Raw genomic sequence first — 18662 nt, forward strand, 5'->3', positions numbered from 1 at the left:
CCTCCTTGCATCCTCTGCCCTGCACCTACGAACCACCAACCTGCTTCAAAAGACCCTCGAGGTTGATCGACTTGGGGCGCTCAATGGGCAGGCCGAGTGCTCTGTCCCAGATGAGTTGCGCGAGTGGGCCGAGACCGCGACTGACGCCAAAGGTAGCAGTATAGTAGAGCGTCTCCTTGAACCCAAAGTGGTGGAAGAGGACACCCGAAGACGAGTCGACGTTGGGGAAGGGGTTCTTCGTCTGCGTCACACGTTAGCAATCTGTCAAGCAATCGCCTTGAAAGTCAAGCTTACCTTTCCGTGCTCGGTGAGAACACCAGGAGCGACCTCGGAGTTCTTCTTGACAAGCTGGAAGACGGGATCGGCAGCAATCTCAGGTCGGGCGTTGGCAAAGTCCATCAGAGCCTCGAAACGCGGGTCAGGCTTCCTGAGCACAGCGTGGCCGTAACCAGGAATGACACGTCCAGATTTGAGCACACTCCAGAGGTAGTTGTTGACGTCGCTCTCGGAAAACTTTTCGCCAACCGCCTTCTGCATGTCCAGGATGAAGCGAAGCACCTCCTGAGCAGCAAGACCGTGCAGAGGACCAGCAAGACCCTGGAGACCGGCGCTGTAGCTGAGGAAGGGGTCGCTGAGCGCGGAACCGACCAGGTGAGTGGCGTGCGCAGAGACGTTGCCTCCCTCGTGGTCACCATGCAGAGCAAGGTACAGGCGGAGGAGGTCCTGGAAACCCTCATTCTCCTTGCCGCCCTTACCCAACATGGCAGCGAAGTTGTACGACCAATCCTGGTTCACATCGACCTCGGTGGGTAGGGCGCCTCCGCCACGGTACGCATTCTGGTAGATCTTTGCGGCGATGGTGGGCAGCTTCGCGAGCAGGCTGATGCAGTCATCGAAGGTCGACTCCCAGTAGTCGGCCTTGTTGATGCCATTCGCGTACGCCTTGGCGAACTTGGACTCGTAGTTGAGTGCTGAAACGGCACAGGCGAACTGGGTCATGGGGTGGAGATCTGTGGGGAAGTTGTCGAGCATCGTCTCAACAAACTTGGGGATGCCAGCCTTCTCAGCCAGTTCTCGCGAGAGAGCGCGGGTCTGGGATACCGAGGGAACCTCTCCTGTGAGCAGAAGCCAGAACATGGCCTCGGGGAGCATCTCAGTGCCAGATGTGCCCTTGGGGAGCTCTTTTTGGCAGTCCTTGATGGTCTTGCCGTGGAATCGAATGCCCTCGTTGGCGTCAAGAACGGAACCTTCCCAGACCATGGCCTTTAGACCTCTTCATTGCCGTTAGTGTTGGGGTCGGTTGTTTGCTTTGCACGGAGCTGTGTACCTCATGCCGCCCAAAGTGTTCTCAACCTTGACATCGCCAATCTTCTTGTCGCCATGGGCCTTGACCTTTTTCAGAAGCTCGCGCTTCGCAGGCAGCACCTTTTTGAAGGTCTCCTTGAGATCCAGCTCGGAGGAGGAAGAGTAGCTGCATGCTTGGACTGCGATGGTGCGTGTTGCATTAGCGTTGTGGTGGTTGAATGGCGAACTTCAATTGCATACCAGAAACGAAAGGGCGCGCCTGCAGAAGTTATGGTCAGCTTCGGTGTCAAATATGAAGCGTCGAGGCATACCCTGGTAGCTCGCAGAGCTCTGGAAGCTGTTCGTGCGCTCAAGGCCATTGTGGGAGATGGGATGGCGTCGTGTGGCTTGGTGAGGGGTAGCGTGGGCTGGGGTCAAAGTTGCGGGGAGAAGACGACTTGGTCACGCTTCAAGACAGGCCGCAGAAAGAATTGGCTATGCACACACAGCGTCGTTACGAGACGACAGACGACGAAGCAGGGGAGAGAAATGTCTTCGGCTACGCTCGGCGACGGACCAGGTCGCAGCTCCATTGACGCGACGTCAGACTACCGAGGGGACACAGCTCGAACGAGGCAAGTCCAGTGGCTATCCTCGGTTGTTCGGCGTCGAGGACATGCCAGACGACGAAAAACTGCTCCTGCCGAACGAGTCCCGGCACTCAGGCGTGTGTGGTAGCTCCGGCGGAGGGGACGGACAGGCCGCGGGTGGCAAACGTCAGCGTCTGGGAACATGCCGTGTCTGTGACTCGACCCTCTCGCATTGCACCAGCACAGAGCAGGCTCCGCTGGATAGAGCCTTCCTCCCCCGTATATCCCCGCCATGCTGCGCACAGCGTCCCGCTCCGTCGCGCGCCACGGCCGCTCCCTCAAGCCAGCCAGCCGGGCACCGCACCACCTCCGCCCGCTCTCCACGACGGCCTGGCGCATGTCGAGCGCCGCGCTGCCCGCCGTAGACCCGCCCGTGTCGACGGCCCTGTCCAGCGACTCGTTCCAGCTGCTCCCCGAAGCCTCCAAGACTGGCCAGGCCGAAGATGCCCTCTTCGACGCGCAGGTGCAGGCCGTCCGCGACTGGTGGGCTTCGCCGCGCTACAAGGACATCAGGCGGCCCTACTCGGCAGAGGATGTCGTGAGCAAGCGGGGCGCCCTCCAGCAGACATACCCCAGCTCGCTGATGGCCAGGAAGCTCTTCAACCTGTTCGAGGAGCGCGCGGCCAAGGGCGAGCCCGTCCACACCATGGGGGCCATTGACCCCGTGCAGATGTCGCAGCAGGCCGCCAACCAGGAGGTGCTGTACATCTCGGGCTGGGCCTGCTCGTCCGTCCTGACCACCACCAACGAGGTCTCGGCCGACTTTGGCGACTACCCCTACAACACGGTCCCCAATCAGGTGCAGCGCCTGTTCAAGGCCCAGCAGCTGCACGACCGCAAGAACTGGGACAACCGGCGCAAGATGACGCCCGAGCAGCGCGCGAAGACTCCCTACCTGGACTACATGCGGCCCATCATCGCCGATGGTGACACGGGGTGCGTATCCCACTCCACCTAGACGCTCGACTGCCGCTCACACTTGCACACACAGACACGGAGGTCTCTCGGCCGTCATCAAGCTTGCGAAGCTCTTTGCCGAGAACGGCGCCGCCGCTGTCCACTTCGAAGACCAGCTCCACGGCGGCAAGAAGTGCGGCCATCTGGCAGGAAAGGTCCTCGTCCCCGTCGGCGACCACATCAACCGCCTCGTAGCCGCGCGCTTTCAGTGGGACATGATGGGCTGTGAGAACCTCGTCATCGCCCGAACCGACTCCGAAAGCGGCAAGCTCATCTCCAGCGCCGTCGATGTGCGCGACCACGAGTTCATCAAGGGCGTCACAGAAGAAACAGAACCCCTCGCCGAGACTCTGCAGGACATGGAGGCAGCTGGTGCTCCGGGCAAGGAGATTGACGCTTTCGAAGCAGCGTGGGTGAAGAAGCACAAGCTCTCTACTTTTGACGAGGCCGTCGTCAGCCACCTGCAGAAGGAAGGCGCCTCGCAATCATCCATCGACGACTATCTCAAGGAGTCCAAGGCAAACCCCAACTTCTCCCTCCTGAAGCGTCGACAGACTGCTGAAAAGTACACCAAGACTCCAGTCTACTTCAACTGGGACGTTCCACGCACGCGCGAAGGTTTCTACCACTACCAAAACGGCATGGCAGCAGCAACGAAGCGTGGCAAGGAATTTGCTCCTTATGCCGACCTGCTCTGGGTCGAGACTGGCGATCCAAACGTCGAAAAAGCAGCCAAATTCGCCGGTGAGATCAGGGAAGTGCATCCCGGCAAGAAGTTTGTCTACAACCTTTCGCCCAGCTTCAACTGGATGGGTCAGGGCTTCTCTGAGGAGTCGCTGAAGAGCTTTGTGTGGGATCTGGCCAAGCATGGGTAAGTCAGAAACTTATGTTGCACGTCGCATAACTGACATAGCCATAGTTTTGTCCTCCAACTCATCTCCCTTGCGGGTCTTCACTCGACAGCTACTATCACTTGCGAGCTCTCCCGCGCCTTCAAGGACGACGGTATGCTCGCATACGTCAAGCTCGTCCAAGCTCGCGAGAAGGAGCTTGGCTGCGACGTCCTAACACATCAAAAATGGAGTGGTGCCGGTTACATTGATGGCATCTTGGGCGCAATCCAAAGTGGAAGCTCAGGCAGCAAGAGTATGGGTGAGGGAAATACAGAGACAGGTACGTTCGAAAATTTACCTCAATGATCATCACTAACTGTATACAGGTTTTTAAAAAGTATTATATGTACTATTGAGGTCTTTGACAACCCCCAATACCATCCTGTAAAACATGAATCTTACACCCTGTCTTGCACTCCTCGTTGAATGCTTCATACACTGCCTTGAATCTCAGCCCTATAGCTCGCTCTTCTCCTCTACAGGCCTTCTCCCCTTGGCAAACAGTACCGTGCGCCAGCCCTTCTTGCCTGCAAACTCCATATACGCCTTCTCCTCCCCAGCCTTGACGTCCACATCCACAAACCCAGCTTTGGTGAAGAACTCTTTCACGCCGTCGATTGTAAAGTGTGGAACCACGATGGATTTGTTCATCTTCTCGATAAACTGTGGGCTTGTGTCGTTGACGTCGTGCTTCTCGTTGTCATGATCGTGGGAGTGTTTATGCTCTTGTCCGTGTCCGTGTTCATGATTGTGTTCGTGTCCATGCCCATGCCCATGGCTATGCTTGTGTCCATGATCATGTGTCATATGATTACCTGCACTCGCAGGAACCATGTTCCCCTCCTCATCCGCCAAATAATCCGCACCCTCGAGGAAATCATTGATAACCAACACACCACCCGGTCTCAACCGCTCTTTCAGCTGCGTTGCAGCAAACACCACATCCTCAAAGTGATGGAACCCGAACCCCACAGTAGCTAGGTCGAAGTTCTGCCACTCGGGTCCTGACAGCTCTTTCGGATTAGGATTCGACTTGTCGAACAAATCACCAGCTACGGCATAGACAACGGATTCAGGGACACCGGCGGAGCGAGCGCGAGAGTTGTACGTAGTCGCCATGTTGGGGGAGATGTCGATGCCCTGCGTTTTGGTGACGTAGGGACCAAATGCCTTTCAATCAATCAGCATGATCCAACATCAAGACTGTACAGTTGCGGGGACTCACCCGCGTCATCATTCCTGTACCACATGCATAATCCAATAACCTCACTTCTTTCCCACCTGACTCGTTGGCAAACGGGATGCCAATCCATGTCAGTTCAGAACGCCAGGCGTCGGCGGTTAGGACGTTCATCTTGGCGAACCATGGTTTGCTGTCGTAGGACTCCGATATCGAGCTGGGATGTGTCAGATTTCGTTGTCGTTTTGGGATGTGGTTGAAACGTACTCGAAGTACTTGCGGTTAGCGTCTGCGAACGCCATGTTGAGTATGAGTTGATTGCGAGGTGATACGGTTACAGTTGAGGGATTTGAGATTGTGGGATGTATAACGCGTTTTTTCTACGATATTTATAAGGAATCACTGGCTGTATGTGAAGTTGTTGTAAGTCGCCGACGTGGTGGTTCATCGGAGACTTTATGTGAGATGTCCTATTGGCTGAGATACCCACCACGATATCCGAAAGAACATTGATAAATCACGGAAAAGGATACACAGTTGGCTTCAGTGAATTCAAAGTTTTTCGGTGGGATATGTAAACGGTATTGAAAGTTTCCAATCCCAGTTGTGAGACAGTTGACCTATGTTGGGATTATTCTTCAGCAGTTACAATGAGATAGACGGCAGAACCTAATCAATATGCTAGATCCAAACTATAGATCCTGTATGGTAAATTCGCGCAGTTGATCCCAGATTGTCTCCACCATGCTAATTTATGACGCTACTCTCGGAGACATTACAAATAATGTTGCGCTCATGTTTTCTTACAACGTGCTTGAGTCACCGAGCAGTTGCCGTCATCATAATATCCCATCAGGAGTTTGGACATCCGTCGGACATGTTCCAGGATCAGCGTCTCCCAGAGAATCCTGAGCTTGCAATGCTCGTTGCCGTGCGAGACCTTCCTCCCTTTTACGGCGCTTCCTGACATCTGCATCCTCCCAATCTGGCTTGGAAGTGCCAGACGAAACTGCGTTTGAAGAGCAGTGGGAGTCCATAAGAGCTGCACGAAGTCTTGCGATTCTCTCGGTATTGATCTTGAAGCGGTCGTTCGCGATGCGGACTAAAGTCTGTAGATACAACTCATTTACAAGGGCGATGTTTTGGCCTTCTTCATCCTGATATCCGATGATGGAGTCAAACGAGTATCCAGCTGATCGGACGGCGACCATTGGGTTGACCTCTGTGGACTTTTTCGTGTCTAGGCTCACAGCGCCGCTCTCTCGGAAGCCAGCACTTAGTGCAGCAGTAAGAACACGCTGAGCATGAGTAAAAGAAGCAGTCGAGACGTGGAGGATCTACCTCATGTCAGAGTTTGCATAATCTTGTCGTACCAAAAATTTACCATAGGCTCGAATTTGAGGTGGATATACCTCGATTGTGAATCAGGTGTGCTCCCCTCTTCGGTTGTGGTATTCTGAAAGCCAAACGTTGACATCAAGGTAGATCCATGCGTTGCTTCCGGTGTTTCAAGTGGAGAGTGAGATATGTAGAGCCATGCACCTCCGCCTTTTCCTCCTGGACCAGCGCGTGACTCAACGCCATCCTCTGGAAGTTGTGCGCTCTCGCTGTCCGTCTTCCGTCCTTCGAGAAACACGCTGATCCGTCCGGAGCAGCTGCTCGTCGTGACTAAGCCATCAAGGCTGTTGATTTCGTCGATCAAGTCACGAATGGGTTCATCAACTGAGCCCTTGGGTGACAGGTCTTGATATTCGCCATCTGGAGCGCTGAGCTGTTCCAGAATTTTGTGTTTGCGTGCCTCGAAGCGATTCGACATGGTTGGCCCGGCGTTCGATTTTGTGTGACATCGCGACGTGAACGTGTTGCGGCTCGGCTCGTGCTCTCCCTGCCCCCCTGCGTCATCGTTTTTCAGTTAGTGTGCGGCGCGGCGCGCAAACATACCTGCCACCGTCAACTGGCCACGACATAGTTGCATGAACTTTGAACAGGAAAGAAATTGAAGAGATGCCTCGCAAATCGACGAAACCTGCGTCCGTGTCGGCGTCTAGAAGCTCTTCTAAACGACCAGCTCTAGGCTCGCCGACACGACAATCTAAGAGAGCAAGAGCTACAGCAGGCAAATCGTATGTTGAGCCAGATACGGACGCAGAAGATGCAGCCAACGATACAGCCTCTGACACCAGAGCATCCGACTACGAGGATCATAGCGACAATGATGCAGCGACTGAGTCAGAACCTGACGCAGAAGTTACCGATGAGGAAGGCTATTCTGAGAAGGTGACACCGAGGGGACGTCCAGTGAAGCAAAAGACTCTTCCCTTGCACAAGAAACACAACGTTGGTGAGAAAGATCTGTGGAAATCTGGAGCGAAGCTTGAGCCTGGCACTCAAGTTATCATTAAGAAGCCAAAGGCTCGAGAAGCGGGAAAAACTCCATATACAGACAACACCATTCACCCAAACACGCTGTTGTTTCTGAGAGACCTTGCAGCTAACAACGACCGCCAATGGTTGAAATGTACGTCGTTTTCTTTCATTAGCCCAACTTGGCAAAGATGAGTGATTCTTGATATCAACGAACTATTACAATGCCTGTTGACATGCAAGTGCGGAATGCGCGTTATTGAACTGCCAACTTGGTTACTGATCTGGTCACAGTGCACGATCCGGATTACAGGGTAGCATTGCAGGACTTCAATACCTTTCTGGAGAACCTTTCAGAGAAGGTGATCGAGGTCGATGAAACGATCCCAGAATTACCAGTGAAGGATATCGTGAGCAAAAGGCAACCCTAGTATGACAAGAGACAGCTGACAGAAGTAGATATATCGGATCTATCGAGGTAGGATGCATATTCGTAGAGGAGAGAGTCGACGCTGATGGGTATAGACATTCGCTTCTCAAAAGACCCGACACCGTACAAGGTATGTGATCTCAGATTGCTGGATACGTTATCTTACTCGCAGTATCGAGTCTTCACACACTCTCCCTGAAGTCTACGTACTGAGCGCTTATTTCGGACCAGACATATTTCTCTGCTGCTTGGTCGAGGACGGGTCGCAAAGGTCCATACGCATCGTACTATGTTCAAGTTCAACCTGACGGCGGAAGTTTTGTTGGTAAGTGTTGTACATCTCTTTGTTTCCTCCAGTATATCCTCGGCTGCGAACGAATGATTTCACTCAAGAAGTGGATTGATGGTGTTGCCACACAATCTTGTTTTGCACCCCCATAAAACACCATTCGCTTCGTTGAATACTGGCGCACTTCATAATTGCCGATATGTATTCAATCTCTGGTCGAGTAAATCTCCCAGTTCTCTTCATCTGACCGTGTTCTTGCTCGCCACATACAACGTGGTGACACAACCTCACATAGACCACCCGCTGACTAGTAAGGTGGTGGATTCTGGCAGCCGGATGCTGGATCACTCAGCAAACTACGACACGATATCGATCACAAGCCACACAAGATGAAGCGTGTCTTGACTAACGCGGGTATTCGAAGATCGTTTCTGGGAGGTGTCGCGGAGGACGAGAAAGAGATCATCAAGGCTTTCGTCAGCTTGAGAGCAAACCAAGCGAGCGCCTTGAAGCGTAATCCAAAAGTGAGTTGGCTTCTTTCTCTTTCCAGCCAGGTGTTGTAGACGTGTGAAGTCTCGCGCGTTCAATCGGCAGCAATTCGCAGTCCAGCGACTTGAGTATCTTGGTCTAGCGGAAGTGCGCAGATCAAAACTACGAGCGGTGAGGCATTTCGCATTGCATGCGAGTTGCAAATCATCAGCGTATTGGCTCTTGATGACGAAACACTCTCAAGTCTACTTGGATGTTTGGTAGCTTTAATACCAAACAAAGAGCAGAATGAGTCGACCAGAGTTGACAGGAATATCCACTTGTCAGATAATGCGGACCCTGAATCTTGTCTGCATCGCAGAAAGAAACGTCTGGTTTTCTTTTTCGACATCGCATGTATATGCGCCAAATCGATGGAACTCTTACGAACATCATCGTATTGCACGCTTACGGGCCGATGAAAACAATGAGTGTCTCTCGTCGCCTCTTCAGAGAACAAACGAATTACGGGCTGGTGTCCAGATCCACTCAACACCACTTCGCCGCAATCGATCGACAGTATGGAAGAGTCATGAACGGTTGCGTTGAGCAGCACCGAGCCATGAAATAGCAATTGACAGTTTTCACCCAGGACCAGTGTTTTGTGAATTCATTTAACAAACTGGTTCGATCAACTGCTGACAATAAGCACTTAGGGATATGATCCTACGCATAAGGACATTGATCTTCTCCGGCTAAGGAGTTTCACCCTTGGTCGGAAACTGTCAGACGACGAAGTTGTTGGACCCCAGGGCCTGGATCGACTTGCCGAGCTCGTAAATTGCATGGTTCCCTGGGTAAGCTAACGTCTCTATCTACACTTGCACTCTCAGGAATGTGGAGTGTGGTCTCGTGCCTGCTTGAGGGCAACGCGGCTACAGGAAAGGCGCCATGAAGGGATGTCCTTGGCCTGGTGATGCAGAGTTTCAGTGGGCTGTTTCTGTGTGTGTTGGCACTGCAGAAACCCAATCTGGCTGACCGATAGCTGCACCGCCAGACGCCCAGACTGTTGGCCGACATGAGGAGAAGGTTGGTAGCCACAACGCTAACATACTACGACAGATTACGTACCTCAACAGCATCGTCATGCCTGACGACGAGCAGTCGTCCAGCTCAAGCGAAGAAGCTGAGAGCAGTGGAAATGACGATGACGGCAACGACGACAACGGCGCTGATGAGGGCACGGAGAGCTGAGGACAGCTCACCAGACAGACCGAACGACGTCGTCCTGCGGCGTGGTTCTTCCTCGAGCTGCCGGACTCGCAAAAGGGCAGATTGGATTGGCCGATGAGTGGAAATGGGGTGGGTGGCGTGGCATCACAAGCGCGAAGTCCGCCAATAAGCGCATGTACAATCGAGGTGGAGGTGGCGGCAGCCGCGCTGAGTGGTCATTTAAAGCGAGCCCGTAGATAACGTGACCATTTCCTCACGCAGCCAAGACGGGCAGACGCAGAGCGAGTTTAGTGCGATGCGACTAAAATTGCCCAGTTTTCAAGCCAACGCCAGCTTGCCCAAAGCGGAAAGAAGCGCGTTCCTAACCCTGGCCCCACGTCCATGCGCTCACGCACGCGGGCCGCTTTTCGCTTTGTTGGCCTGCGCGGGCCAGATGGCTGAGCCAGACGATGCCCTCTCCACCCCTCCATCAGCAACACGGCGACGCAGCGAAACTGCCTCCATGCACCACGTCCATGGATGCCGCTTCTGCAGCTGCAGTCATGTCTGCTGCCTTGATTGCGTGTATTTTTTTCCCTCAATAGTCTGCCTGCCACGACGCCCCCTTGTCTTTTCGTTGTGACATACAGGCCGCGACGGGCCGTGGCGCGCGCTCGTTGGCCGACGCAAGGGTGTGCCTTTTGTGCTCCCGCATAATGCGTCCTACCTGTATGTGCATCTTAGGACGACGGGCTTCAGCAAGTTTTGTCCGAGCCCGTTAGGCCGACGGCGGATGCTACATCGATGCGTCCCGCCCATGCGCACGCAGGGTAAGAGGAATGGCACACCGAGAATCGCGAAAAGGCCAGCCATGTGCGTTTCGCGACACCTTCCCAAGGTGTGGTGAGTAAGTACGTGGTGATGACGACGGTGGTCAAGAACGACACCAACACCAACCTCCACGTTCGCCATGGCTGTCGTCGTTTCTTCTGCGACTCGATTCTCCGTCGTCGAGACTAGCGGTGTGGCTGCTCGGAAGATGTGCGTGCCGTATATCATCTCACACCGATGACGATGGATGATAATCGTTATTCCAACGAATGAACGGACCTAGATTTAAGTTTCGGCTAGCGGTCCGCATAATCACGGATCCTTTCAAGTTCACCGGCGTTCACGGCGTTGTTACATGTCAAGGTTCGCACCAGGTCATGCTGCATTCCAACGTTTGATTGTTATTGTTAAACGCACAGACGTAGCGGGTAATTGTCAAAAGCAGACTTGTAATCTGTCATGTCTATGGCAAGATGCTATAGCACTCGAAATAGTATGCGCTGTTGAGGGCTAGCATGTCACTTAGGGCAATGCTGCTGCAAGGACGGAGTTCTTTGCATACGAGTATGGCCGAGGTACGAGATCCGTGGCTGCAACGTCGTGTAAACTCGGAAGTATGCCCATCACAAGACTATCGACTTGGATGCGAAGAAGAACAACATCTGTCGTAAACCCCCAAGATTGATGAATTCGTACCGCAAGTTCCATCCGTTCCCTTTCATCTATGTAGCCAACGCCACCGACGTGGCACAGATCGCCATCCATGTCGAGACGTTTTGACATGAACTCCACCCGACACGGCTCTTTTTGAAGTTACATGCATGTCTTCGAGGTACACGGGTTGAATGATGGCTAAGCGAGCAGAATGAACACGCCATGCTTACGGTCTGACAAAGCATACGAGGTTTTACGGTTTATGAGCATGGTGCGTCAAGTATATGCCGGGAACCATTCGTGTTACAAGATCAGAAACTTGCACTCTAGCTCTAACGTCAAAGGACTCGTGCCGGCCCGTCCACTTCGTACCTCATCTGAATCCCATGTACAATGGTGGGATTGGATCAGTCATGCATTCGTAAGGTGTGCATCTTGACTAGATATGGGACCGGCTAATGCTTTGTGGGGCAATGTATCCGCCGACAGCGGTTAACTATGCCATTCCACTCAACTCCACACACGGTATTACACAGCACGTGTAAGCGTTTGTTTTTCACCGGCGGTCCCAGATGGTTCTTCACGACACGTACAGGATAGGGCGGCTGACGAGAAATGGTACGTTGGATCGGTCGTATGGGCGACTTTCGGCGCAGGTTCGCTTTAGGTTGACGCTCACAACGTATGCGCTTATTTTAGTTATCGTTGGATATTGCTGGTGGCCGTCTCCAACGCCCGAAAGCCGGTGTGGCAGACAATCAAACCCTCGATCAATCAATCTGCAATCATATGTGATTGGCTGCATCGAGCTATCCCGCTTTAACACAATTTACAATAAACGTGCAAGGAATGCGGCGCTGGGCTGGTGTCCTGTGACCTGATGACCACGCAGGATTTTCTCCTTCCGCATGCCCAGGCGAGGATTTACCCGTCAGACGCATGCAAGGCACACGAACAGCTGGCAAAAAACTGGGAATGATTTCGGGCGGAATATCCAAGGGGCAAGGCGTTGATTGGTCGATTAAAACTGGTGATGGCCGACATTGTAACGGCGAAAGTGAGTTTAGCGACGCGTCAGCAGTGCATTCGCCGCGAGAGTCTTTTCGGACGCACGTCTATTCGAGGCTTTGGTGCGTCACTGCGGACGAAAGCAAGTCAGGAAAAAAAGTCAAGCGTGGGCCGAGACTGGAGGCACAGTTCAAGCGGCGACACTGGTATTTGGGCTATTACGGTATGTTTTCATGGTTCACTGTCGTCACTAACGGACTGGCCGACCAGAATTATGGACGAATCAGCAGGATGAAGTGCGTCTTGGCTCGTGTAGTAGTTCGCGAGCCGTTGCGAAGGCAAGGGATGAAAAGGTGGTTAAACGATCAAAGTCAGATGTGTGGTTCTGATTCGACGGGCAAGTGGGTGCGTCGCATGGCACCCCTCGTATTGAGCGAAGCAATAGCAGGTGAGAAGCGAGAGGCTGGGGGGTTCCTGTCAAGCACTAGGCAGGTCACTATTACTCACAGGTTGCTTGTTTTCCAATGCATTGCCAATGGCGATTTTGGCGATTTTCGCAGCTGTCGAGCAACGGTGGTTCCGCGAGACATGGCGTCCCGCGCATTCCCTTTGACTGTGCCCCGCTGACGGAATGCCTAATGTGGCCGAGTCACGACGTGAGTTCTCCGTACGCTAAGGAGATGACGCTCACGTCACTAGTCAGAGGGTTGCACACCAACAGGAGCTTTTGCCAGGACAGGGCTGCGATGACAGCTTCCAATGGAGAAATGGCCGATGCAAGAGCGGGCAAGCGGTGTTCCAAATTGCGATGGACGGGGACGTGCAGGCCACTTCCTTGTGCGACAGGAATCATGATGCGAGGAATTCTTCACCGTTGAAACGTCGACTGGGTTGGCGCCGGTCAGCGTGCTTGGGGAGGGCAGGGCACGTGACGAGTGGGTGACAATTTCAGTGGGCAAGCAGGCCCGGGTAGCGGACACGGCTACGGGGTGGTGCACGTGAGGCAAAAGGAAGCGGTGGCAGCAGGGTCGTGCCGTGGTTCACTCACGAGCGAAACGAGGCAAGGCAGACGGCCCGTGTTGAGTCGCGCGCGGCAATTGCCCGAGATGGTTCCACGGTGCGTGCAGCGATGGGGAGGGGGGCAACGCTGCAGTGCGACAGAAGCGCGGTGCAGCAGGCAGGACATGGCTCACAGAGGGGACGGGGCAGGGCAGGGCAGGGCAGGGCAGAAGGTGTTGCGGCACAGTGTGGGAGGGAGGGTGAGTGTGCGCGTCGTATTTATTGCCTGGGTCGTGTTTTATTAAAGGAAGCAGATCGGTCAGGTTGGCACGCGAGGAAGCGGGCAGAGCCGGCTTGGCACTTCGTTTTCGATGAGAAGCGGACCGGCCAACGCCAACGCCATGCAGAGGGCGCGGACCCCAGCCACCGTGGTCACCCGTCAGCTGGCGCAGAAAGGGGGGTGCCGTGGGCGAGGGTGTGCGCAGGTGCAGGCAGTCAGCAAGAATGCACTTCTGCAGGCAGGCGTGCGGCGATGGCGCAACCGACGGGCATGGCAACAGACGGGTGTATACGAGCAGACAGGTGTATACGAGCAGGCGCTGCACGGTGCTGGAGGCGGGCGAGCAGCGCAGTAGGGCAGGCCGGCGGTGCAGCGCTGGAGGCAGGCAGGCAGGCGTCGTGGGCGCGCGGCACACTCGAGCCCGCGAGCGCGCTAAAGGACGGCGAGGAAGGCGCGATCCGTGTCCTCGCTGCATGGGCGCGCAGGGATTCGGGGCGCCCCTGCTAGGGCGACGAGAAGGTTTTGGGCAGTTCGGGCGCGGCGGCGGTGGGTATGAAGCGGCCACCATCCCGCTCCAACCTGAATCTCCTTTCTCGTTTCCACGCTCTTGGGTCTCGTCCACGCGCTTCGAGAAGGCCTCATCTTGCCGCCGCTCCTCCTGCAACCTCAGCTCTGGCTCTGCCCTCGCTCTGCCCTCCTGCCCCCAGCTGCCTCGCTCCCTGCACGGCCTGAAGCACCGACTGACCGCCCGACTGGCTGGCTGGCTGGCTGGCTTAGCTCTGCACCCGACGCACCTGCCGCCCAATTTGCGCTGTTGCTGCCTTCTTCTCGCACCTGCAGCCGTCGTTGCGGCCCGCCAGTGTTTGTGACACACACCTCACCCGCCCCAGAGGATCTCCCGCCCAACACGGCCGTTGACTGTCGCCCACGCCCGCCTGTCCTGCCCGTCTGCCTGCCACCCTCCAGTGCATGACGGCGTAACCGCTCCACGTTGCCGGGCGGGATTTCACCAGCGAGACCGACGTCCACGTCCACGCCCACGTCTACGCCAAAGTCTACGTCAACCGTCACCCGCTCTCGACCTCGACCAAACCACCACATCCCACCGCAACACCATGTTTCCCCACCAGGGTGGTCAGGGCCAGCTGCCCACGCACTGGCAGCCGCCGACGTCGCAGCAGCCCGCCAACGGCGCCTATCCGCCGCCCTCGCACGTAAGTCTGCACTCGTCGTGCTCGTTGTTGTTGTTGTGTCGTGGGAGCTGACAGTTGACGTCGACAGATGGGCGCCAGACTCCCGCCGCCCCCGCCCCAGGAGCCTCGCGCAGACATGGTCGCCCACCAACATCCCCACCCGCACCCGCACCCTCACCCCCAGTACCAGCAACCGCCGCCGCAGCAGCAGTACCGCCTGCCAGGCCCCAACGAATGGACCCAGGCGCCGCCGCCGCACGCCGACCCGTACCGCCAGGCCCAACCGCCGCCCCAGTACGTCCAGCAGCACCACCAGCCGCCCGCCCCGCGCCAGCGCACTGCCATTGCCTGCCGCTACTGCCGGAGACGCAAGGTAAATGCTCCCCCACACGCTGCCCACGGCCCTCTGCTCACCCTCACAGATCCGCTGCTCAGGCTTCGAGGCGACCGAGGACGGCCGCTGCTCAAACTGCATGCGCTTCAACCAGGACTGCATCTTCACCCCGGTCTCGGCCCAGACGCAGGCTTTTGTCCCCGCCCACACCGTCTGGCGCGGCGTCGGACAGCCGCCGCCCATGTACGGCGCCTACGGCCAGCCGCTCCCTCCGGCGAACCAAGCTGAGCCCTACGGCCGGCCGCAGCAGTATCTGCCCAGCCCCACTGCAGGTCCGTACCCAGCTTATCCTGTCCATGCCTCGCCTGGTGCTTCTCCTGTTGAGACGACCCGTGACGACCTGAATGGCAGGAAGAGGCCGCACGCCGAGCCTCACACACCCACCCTGCCTCCGCCAACTCCTGGCGCAGCGTCACAGGCGCCTCATCGAGGCACCAGACAAGAGTATGCCTTTCCCGAGCCATCGTCTCTAACCTCCGTTGCTCCTACAGCCGGCCCTCCAGCCCCGTATCCTGCCGCGCCGCAAACCGCCGCCCAGCCCTACTACGCCGCACAACCGCCCCGCCAAGCCTCGCCACAGAGCGCATATCGTTATGACGCGAGCCGCGCCTCGTCCTCGCCGCACTCGCAAGCGCCAACCACGCCCGGTGCCGCCCCTTCTCCCTACTACACGGCGCCTGCGCAACCAAATGGTGCCCTGCAGCCGCTGCCCCCTCGAAGTGAGGGCAGGACTCCCCCACCTCCCACGTCTCAGGCCGCTCCAACCAGGCCAGGCATGCGCATCAACGACCTCGTCACCGACAACGGTCCCGGACGCAGTTCGACGGATTCGTCCATGCTCAACATGCTCAATCGCCGACCCATGTAAATCTCTGCTCCGATTCAGACGAGGTGCTCACGAGCTGGTCCTCATTAGGAGCACAAGTACGTCGATGTAGCAGCACGCAACGTCTTGACGCTGCATCATCAGCCGTCACTTCGTTTCTCTGTATAATCTTTCCTTCGTCATCATTGCATCGCCATGTTCCCCCAAGGAATCTGGCTGGCAATGGCGTCATTTTGGGCGGTCTACTGAATTCTACAGCGTCACAGAGCATCGATCGATTTCCTTTTAATACTTGCAATGACGTCTCATTTCCTCTTTCGACTCTTATCTCGTTTACCGTGACTAGGCATCCGGAGTACAGTTTTCAATCAACGGACAGCTGGCCTTCCGGATGTCGAACCCACAATGGTACATTCAGACTTTCTCGAGGCTTTCTGATTTTCTGAAATCGATTCACAATTTCTTTGTCCAGGATGTCTCGAACATATTCCCGACTTTGGTAGAAGGCGGCGAACAATGTCATTGGTGGCGAGCGCGCGAATTAGCCTCAACTTTTCGCAACTTGGGTGGTCAACTGTCTTTCCTGCTTACACTAGAACTGGGGGGTTGCATAACTGGAGGTGCTCTGATTATCTGTATCATTGCACGCATTGGGGTTAGGAGCCAGCATTGGTGCTTCACTGCATATTGCTGTGGTAGTGGTTGTTTGTGCTTTTTTTTTTTTTTGCAATATCTTTGTTACACGCTCCATCTTTTTGTCGAATGGGGCAAGTCGTCTTTGCTCCTGTCTCTACCGCGTTTCAAAATTTGGAATTCTTCTTGTTTGGTTGGGAATCTCTTTTCTGGTTTTTGGGCGGCCATCTGAAATTTCACATAGCAAACCGAGCGAGCGAGCAAACGAACGAGGTACTATTATGGTGTATTTTGTTAGTCAGCCGTCTACATAAATTGAACGCGTTGTTGTTGGAGTGCAATGCTTATTCTAAATCATGCATGTCTTGCCTGTTGTGACCATGTCAAATAGCGTACCATGGACTGGTCCGCAAGCTCCCTTTCCCTCCCTGAAATTGTTGACAGCGTGACAGGCTGCAGGGGCACACGGAGAGCCCACTCGAACCAGGTCCAGCTAAACCAAGGTTCTGGACTTCGATCTGGCAACCCGTATGATGGGTAACGTGCCGTCCCGGAGCAAAGAGTGTATCGGATTCGGGTTCAGCCTGGGTGATGGGAAGCTGGCTCTTCCTGAAAACCCAATCATTACCTGTCCCGCAACCTCCCTTAATATCTGACGCGTACACAGTACCATGGTTCTCTCAAGCGGCCTTTGTACCGTACGGGAACAGCACATGTCGGTGTGGCAGGGAACCGATCGAGGGGAGATCTAGTCGAGGGTCTAGAAGGGCTAGGGTACCAAAGTTTTGTAGATTGGCAATTAGAATTTTTTGGGCATGGGTCTGGGATTGGACCGTTGGTTTGGAAGGTTCTGGAGGGTTTGCCGAGGCGAGTAGGTCGTTAGGGTAGGTGAAAGGGGGGTTAGGTAAGAAGGGTGGTCAGCTTGGAAGAGGTGTGATGGTGGTGGTGGTGGTGGTGGTGGTGGTACAAACTAGGGTAAAGTCGACAGTGAGCGCGAACACTATGATGCGGATCGGTTGATTGGTTAGGTAGGCGGTTGAAACGCGTTCATTAGCTAGGTGCTCATCTATGACATAATAGTTGTACTTCATGCTTTTGTGGTTCACGGGTAATTGGCTCCCGAAAGGGTTCTTGCCGATTCCCGGATAAAGTTGAAACAACACTCCCGTCGTTTGAGTAGTTGACGGCTTCATACATCAAAAAGACTATTTCTCTCAACTTCAAATTCTCAGCGTCATCGCCTCACAGACCACAACCCTAGAATGCTCCATCTGCAGCTGTATGAGCTTCGTCACGGCTTGCTTTCCTATGTGCAGGCGTCTTTCCAAATCTCCACATTCCAGATTGTCCTTTGTCTCTCTTCTCGTGTTGTTTCGTCATACTCTTCCTGACCAGTCCTTCTCGTGTCCTTTCTTTATTGTCGATCTCCTCGACCGTAGATGTATGAACCAGCAACTCCGCAGGTCAATCATCTCTTTGACTTGTAGGAGGCATAACTCGGTGGAGGTATTGTACCGTATCCAGACAACGATTGCAACAATTGACGCAGTGGATATCTTCACATCCGCCGTAGCGACGCATAGTGGCGACGACAAACGTTTTTCCCACATACGGTGGCACCCGAGTATCCCGAGAACATCTCATATTGGAATACGTTCTCTAGGGGTGTATGTTGAGCAGATGGAGTACTGCAGAAAGTCAAGGTTTGTACCTTCGTGGCGCTTTTCGACATGCAACTCTGCAATATCGCCCTTACAATGTGTCACTCTTCGTCCTCGACTCTTTTTGAATGATACTCATATTCATACCGATGTAATACCGCACGAGCCACCATTCCGTCAGCATATTTACATTCTTCTTCTTTCCATCAATCCTCAGTATTATCAGGCCAGCTTTAGCTCAAGATCCTTTCGGTTACTTTTTCCGCTTACGTGGTTACCAAACCACAGTAGTGGACAGCAGGTGATGTAATTGTGGACGTCAAATGAGCCTGTCGCATTTCTCAGAAAACTTAATCAATCGAGTGGTTTGTTTGGTACCGTAGCTGAGACGTGAGCTCCTTTTGTTACCATCTAGGTATTAGCTGATCTTCGACATCGATAACGATTGTTCCAAAG

The 18662-nt window shown here is 54.7% G+C and overlaps 8 protein-coding genes across 8 annotated transcripts; 4 read left to right on the forward strand and 4 right to left on the reverse strand.

Moving 5' to 3' along the window:
- Positions 1–25: 25 nt before the first annotated feature.
- On the reverse strand, positions 26–1260 carry P153DRAFT_355656 (citrate synthase-like protein; the record flags this gene model as incomplete). The annotated part of the gene is made up of 2 exons (XM_033666587.1): positions 26–241; positions 295–1260. 2 exons carry the CDS (start codon positions 1258–1260, stop codon positions 26–28), a joined length of 1182 nt encoding a protein of 393 aa, XP_033525222.1.
- Positions 1261–1677: 417 nt separating this feature from the next.
- Positions 1678–4118, forward strand: P153DRAFT_355657 (ICL-domain-containing protein; the record flags this gene model as incomplete). Its single annotated transcript, XM_033666588.1, has 5 exons — positions 1678–2013; positions 2140–2870; positions 2926–3762; positions 3811–4064; positions 4111–4118. The coding sequence occupies 5 exons, from the start codon at positions 1678–1680 to the stop codon at positions 4116–4118; spliced, it is 2166 nt and encodes a 721-aa protein (XP_033525223.1).
- Positions 4081–5379, reverse strand: P153DRAFT_336763 (S-adenosyl-L-methionine-dependent methyltransferase). Its single transcript, XM_033665715.1, has 3 exons — positions 5232–5379; positions 5010–5181; positions 4081–4954 (listed from the first exon to the last, which is right to left on the reverse strand). Exons 1-3 carry the CDS (start codon positions 5264–5266, stop codon positions 4241–4243), a joined length of 921 nt encoding a protein of 306 aa, XP_033525224.1. The 5' UTR covers positions 5267–5379; the 3' UTR covers positions 4081–4240.
- A 184-nt stretch (positions 5380–5563) lies between these two features.
- P153DRAFT_430144 (uncharacterized protein) lies at positions 5564–6939 on the reverse strand (the record flags this gene model as incomplete). Its single annotated transcript, XM_033672823.1, has 3 exons — positions 5564–6301; positions 6349–6857; positions 6906–6939. 3 exons carry the CDS (start codon positions 6937–6939, stop codon positions 5804–5806), a joined length of 1041 nt encoding a protein of 346 aa, XP_033525225.1. The 3' UTR covers positions 5564–5803.
- Positions 6914–10019, forward strand: P153DRAFT_395258 (uncharacterized protein). Its single transcript, XM_033671387.1, has 8 exons — positions 6914–7482; positions 7623–7738; positions 7788–7806; positions 7854–7888; positions 7990–8083; positions 8363–8571; positions 9232–9372; positions 9638–10019. Exons 1-8 carry the CDS (start codon positions 6969–6971, stop codon positions 9767–9769), a joined length of 1260 nt encoding a protein of 419 aa, XP_033525226.1. The 5' UTR covers positions 6914–6968; the 3' UTR covers positions 9770–10019.
- A 344-nt stretch (positions 10020–10363) lies between these two features.
- On the reverse strand, positions 10364–10933 carry P153DRAFT_205752 (uncharacterized protein). Its single transcript, XM_033662534.1, has one exon. The coding sequence runs from the start codon at positions 10784–10786 to the stop codon at positions 10451–10453; it is 336 nt and encodes a 111-aa protein (XP_033525227.1). The 5' UTR covers positions 10787–10933; the 3' UTR covers positions 10364–10450.
- A 3641-nt stretch (positions 10934–14574) lies between these two features.
- P153DRAFT_205772 (uncharacterized protein) lies at positions 14575–16129 on the forward strand. Its single transcript, XM_033662535.1, has 2 exons — positions 14575–15065; positions 15115–16129. Exons 1-2 carry the CDS (start codon positions 14781–14783, stop codon positions 15952–15954), a joined length of 1125 nt encoding a protein of 374 aa, XP_033525228.1. The 5' UTR covers positions 14575–14780; the 3' UTR covers positions 15955–16129.
- Positions 16130–17752: 1623 nt separating this feature from the next.
- On the forward strand, positions 17753–18605 carry P153DRAFT_205782 (uncharacterized protein). Its single transcript, XM_033662536.1, has one exon. The coding sequence runs from the start codon at positions 17827–17829 to the stop codon at positions 18514–18516; it is 690 nt and encodes a 229-aa protein (XP_033525229.1). The 5' UTR covers positions 17753–17826; the 3' UTR covers positions 18517–18605.
- Positions 18606–18662: the final 57 nt, after the last annotated feature.

Source organism: Dothidotthia symphoricarpi (genome assembly GCF_010015815.1).
Source record: "Dothidotthia symphoricarpi CBS 119687 unplaced genomic scaffold P153scaffold_7, whole genome shotgun sequence".
NCBI lineage: Eukaryota > Fungi > Ascomycota > Dothideomycetes > Pleosporales > Dothidotthiaceae > Dothidotthia > Dothidotthia symphoricarpi.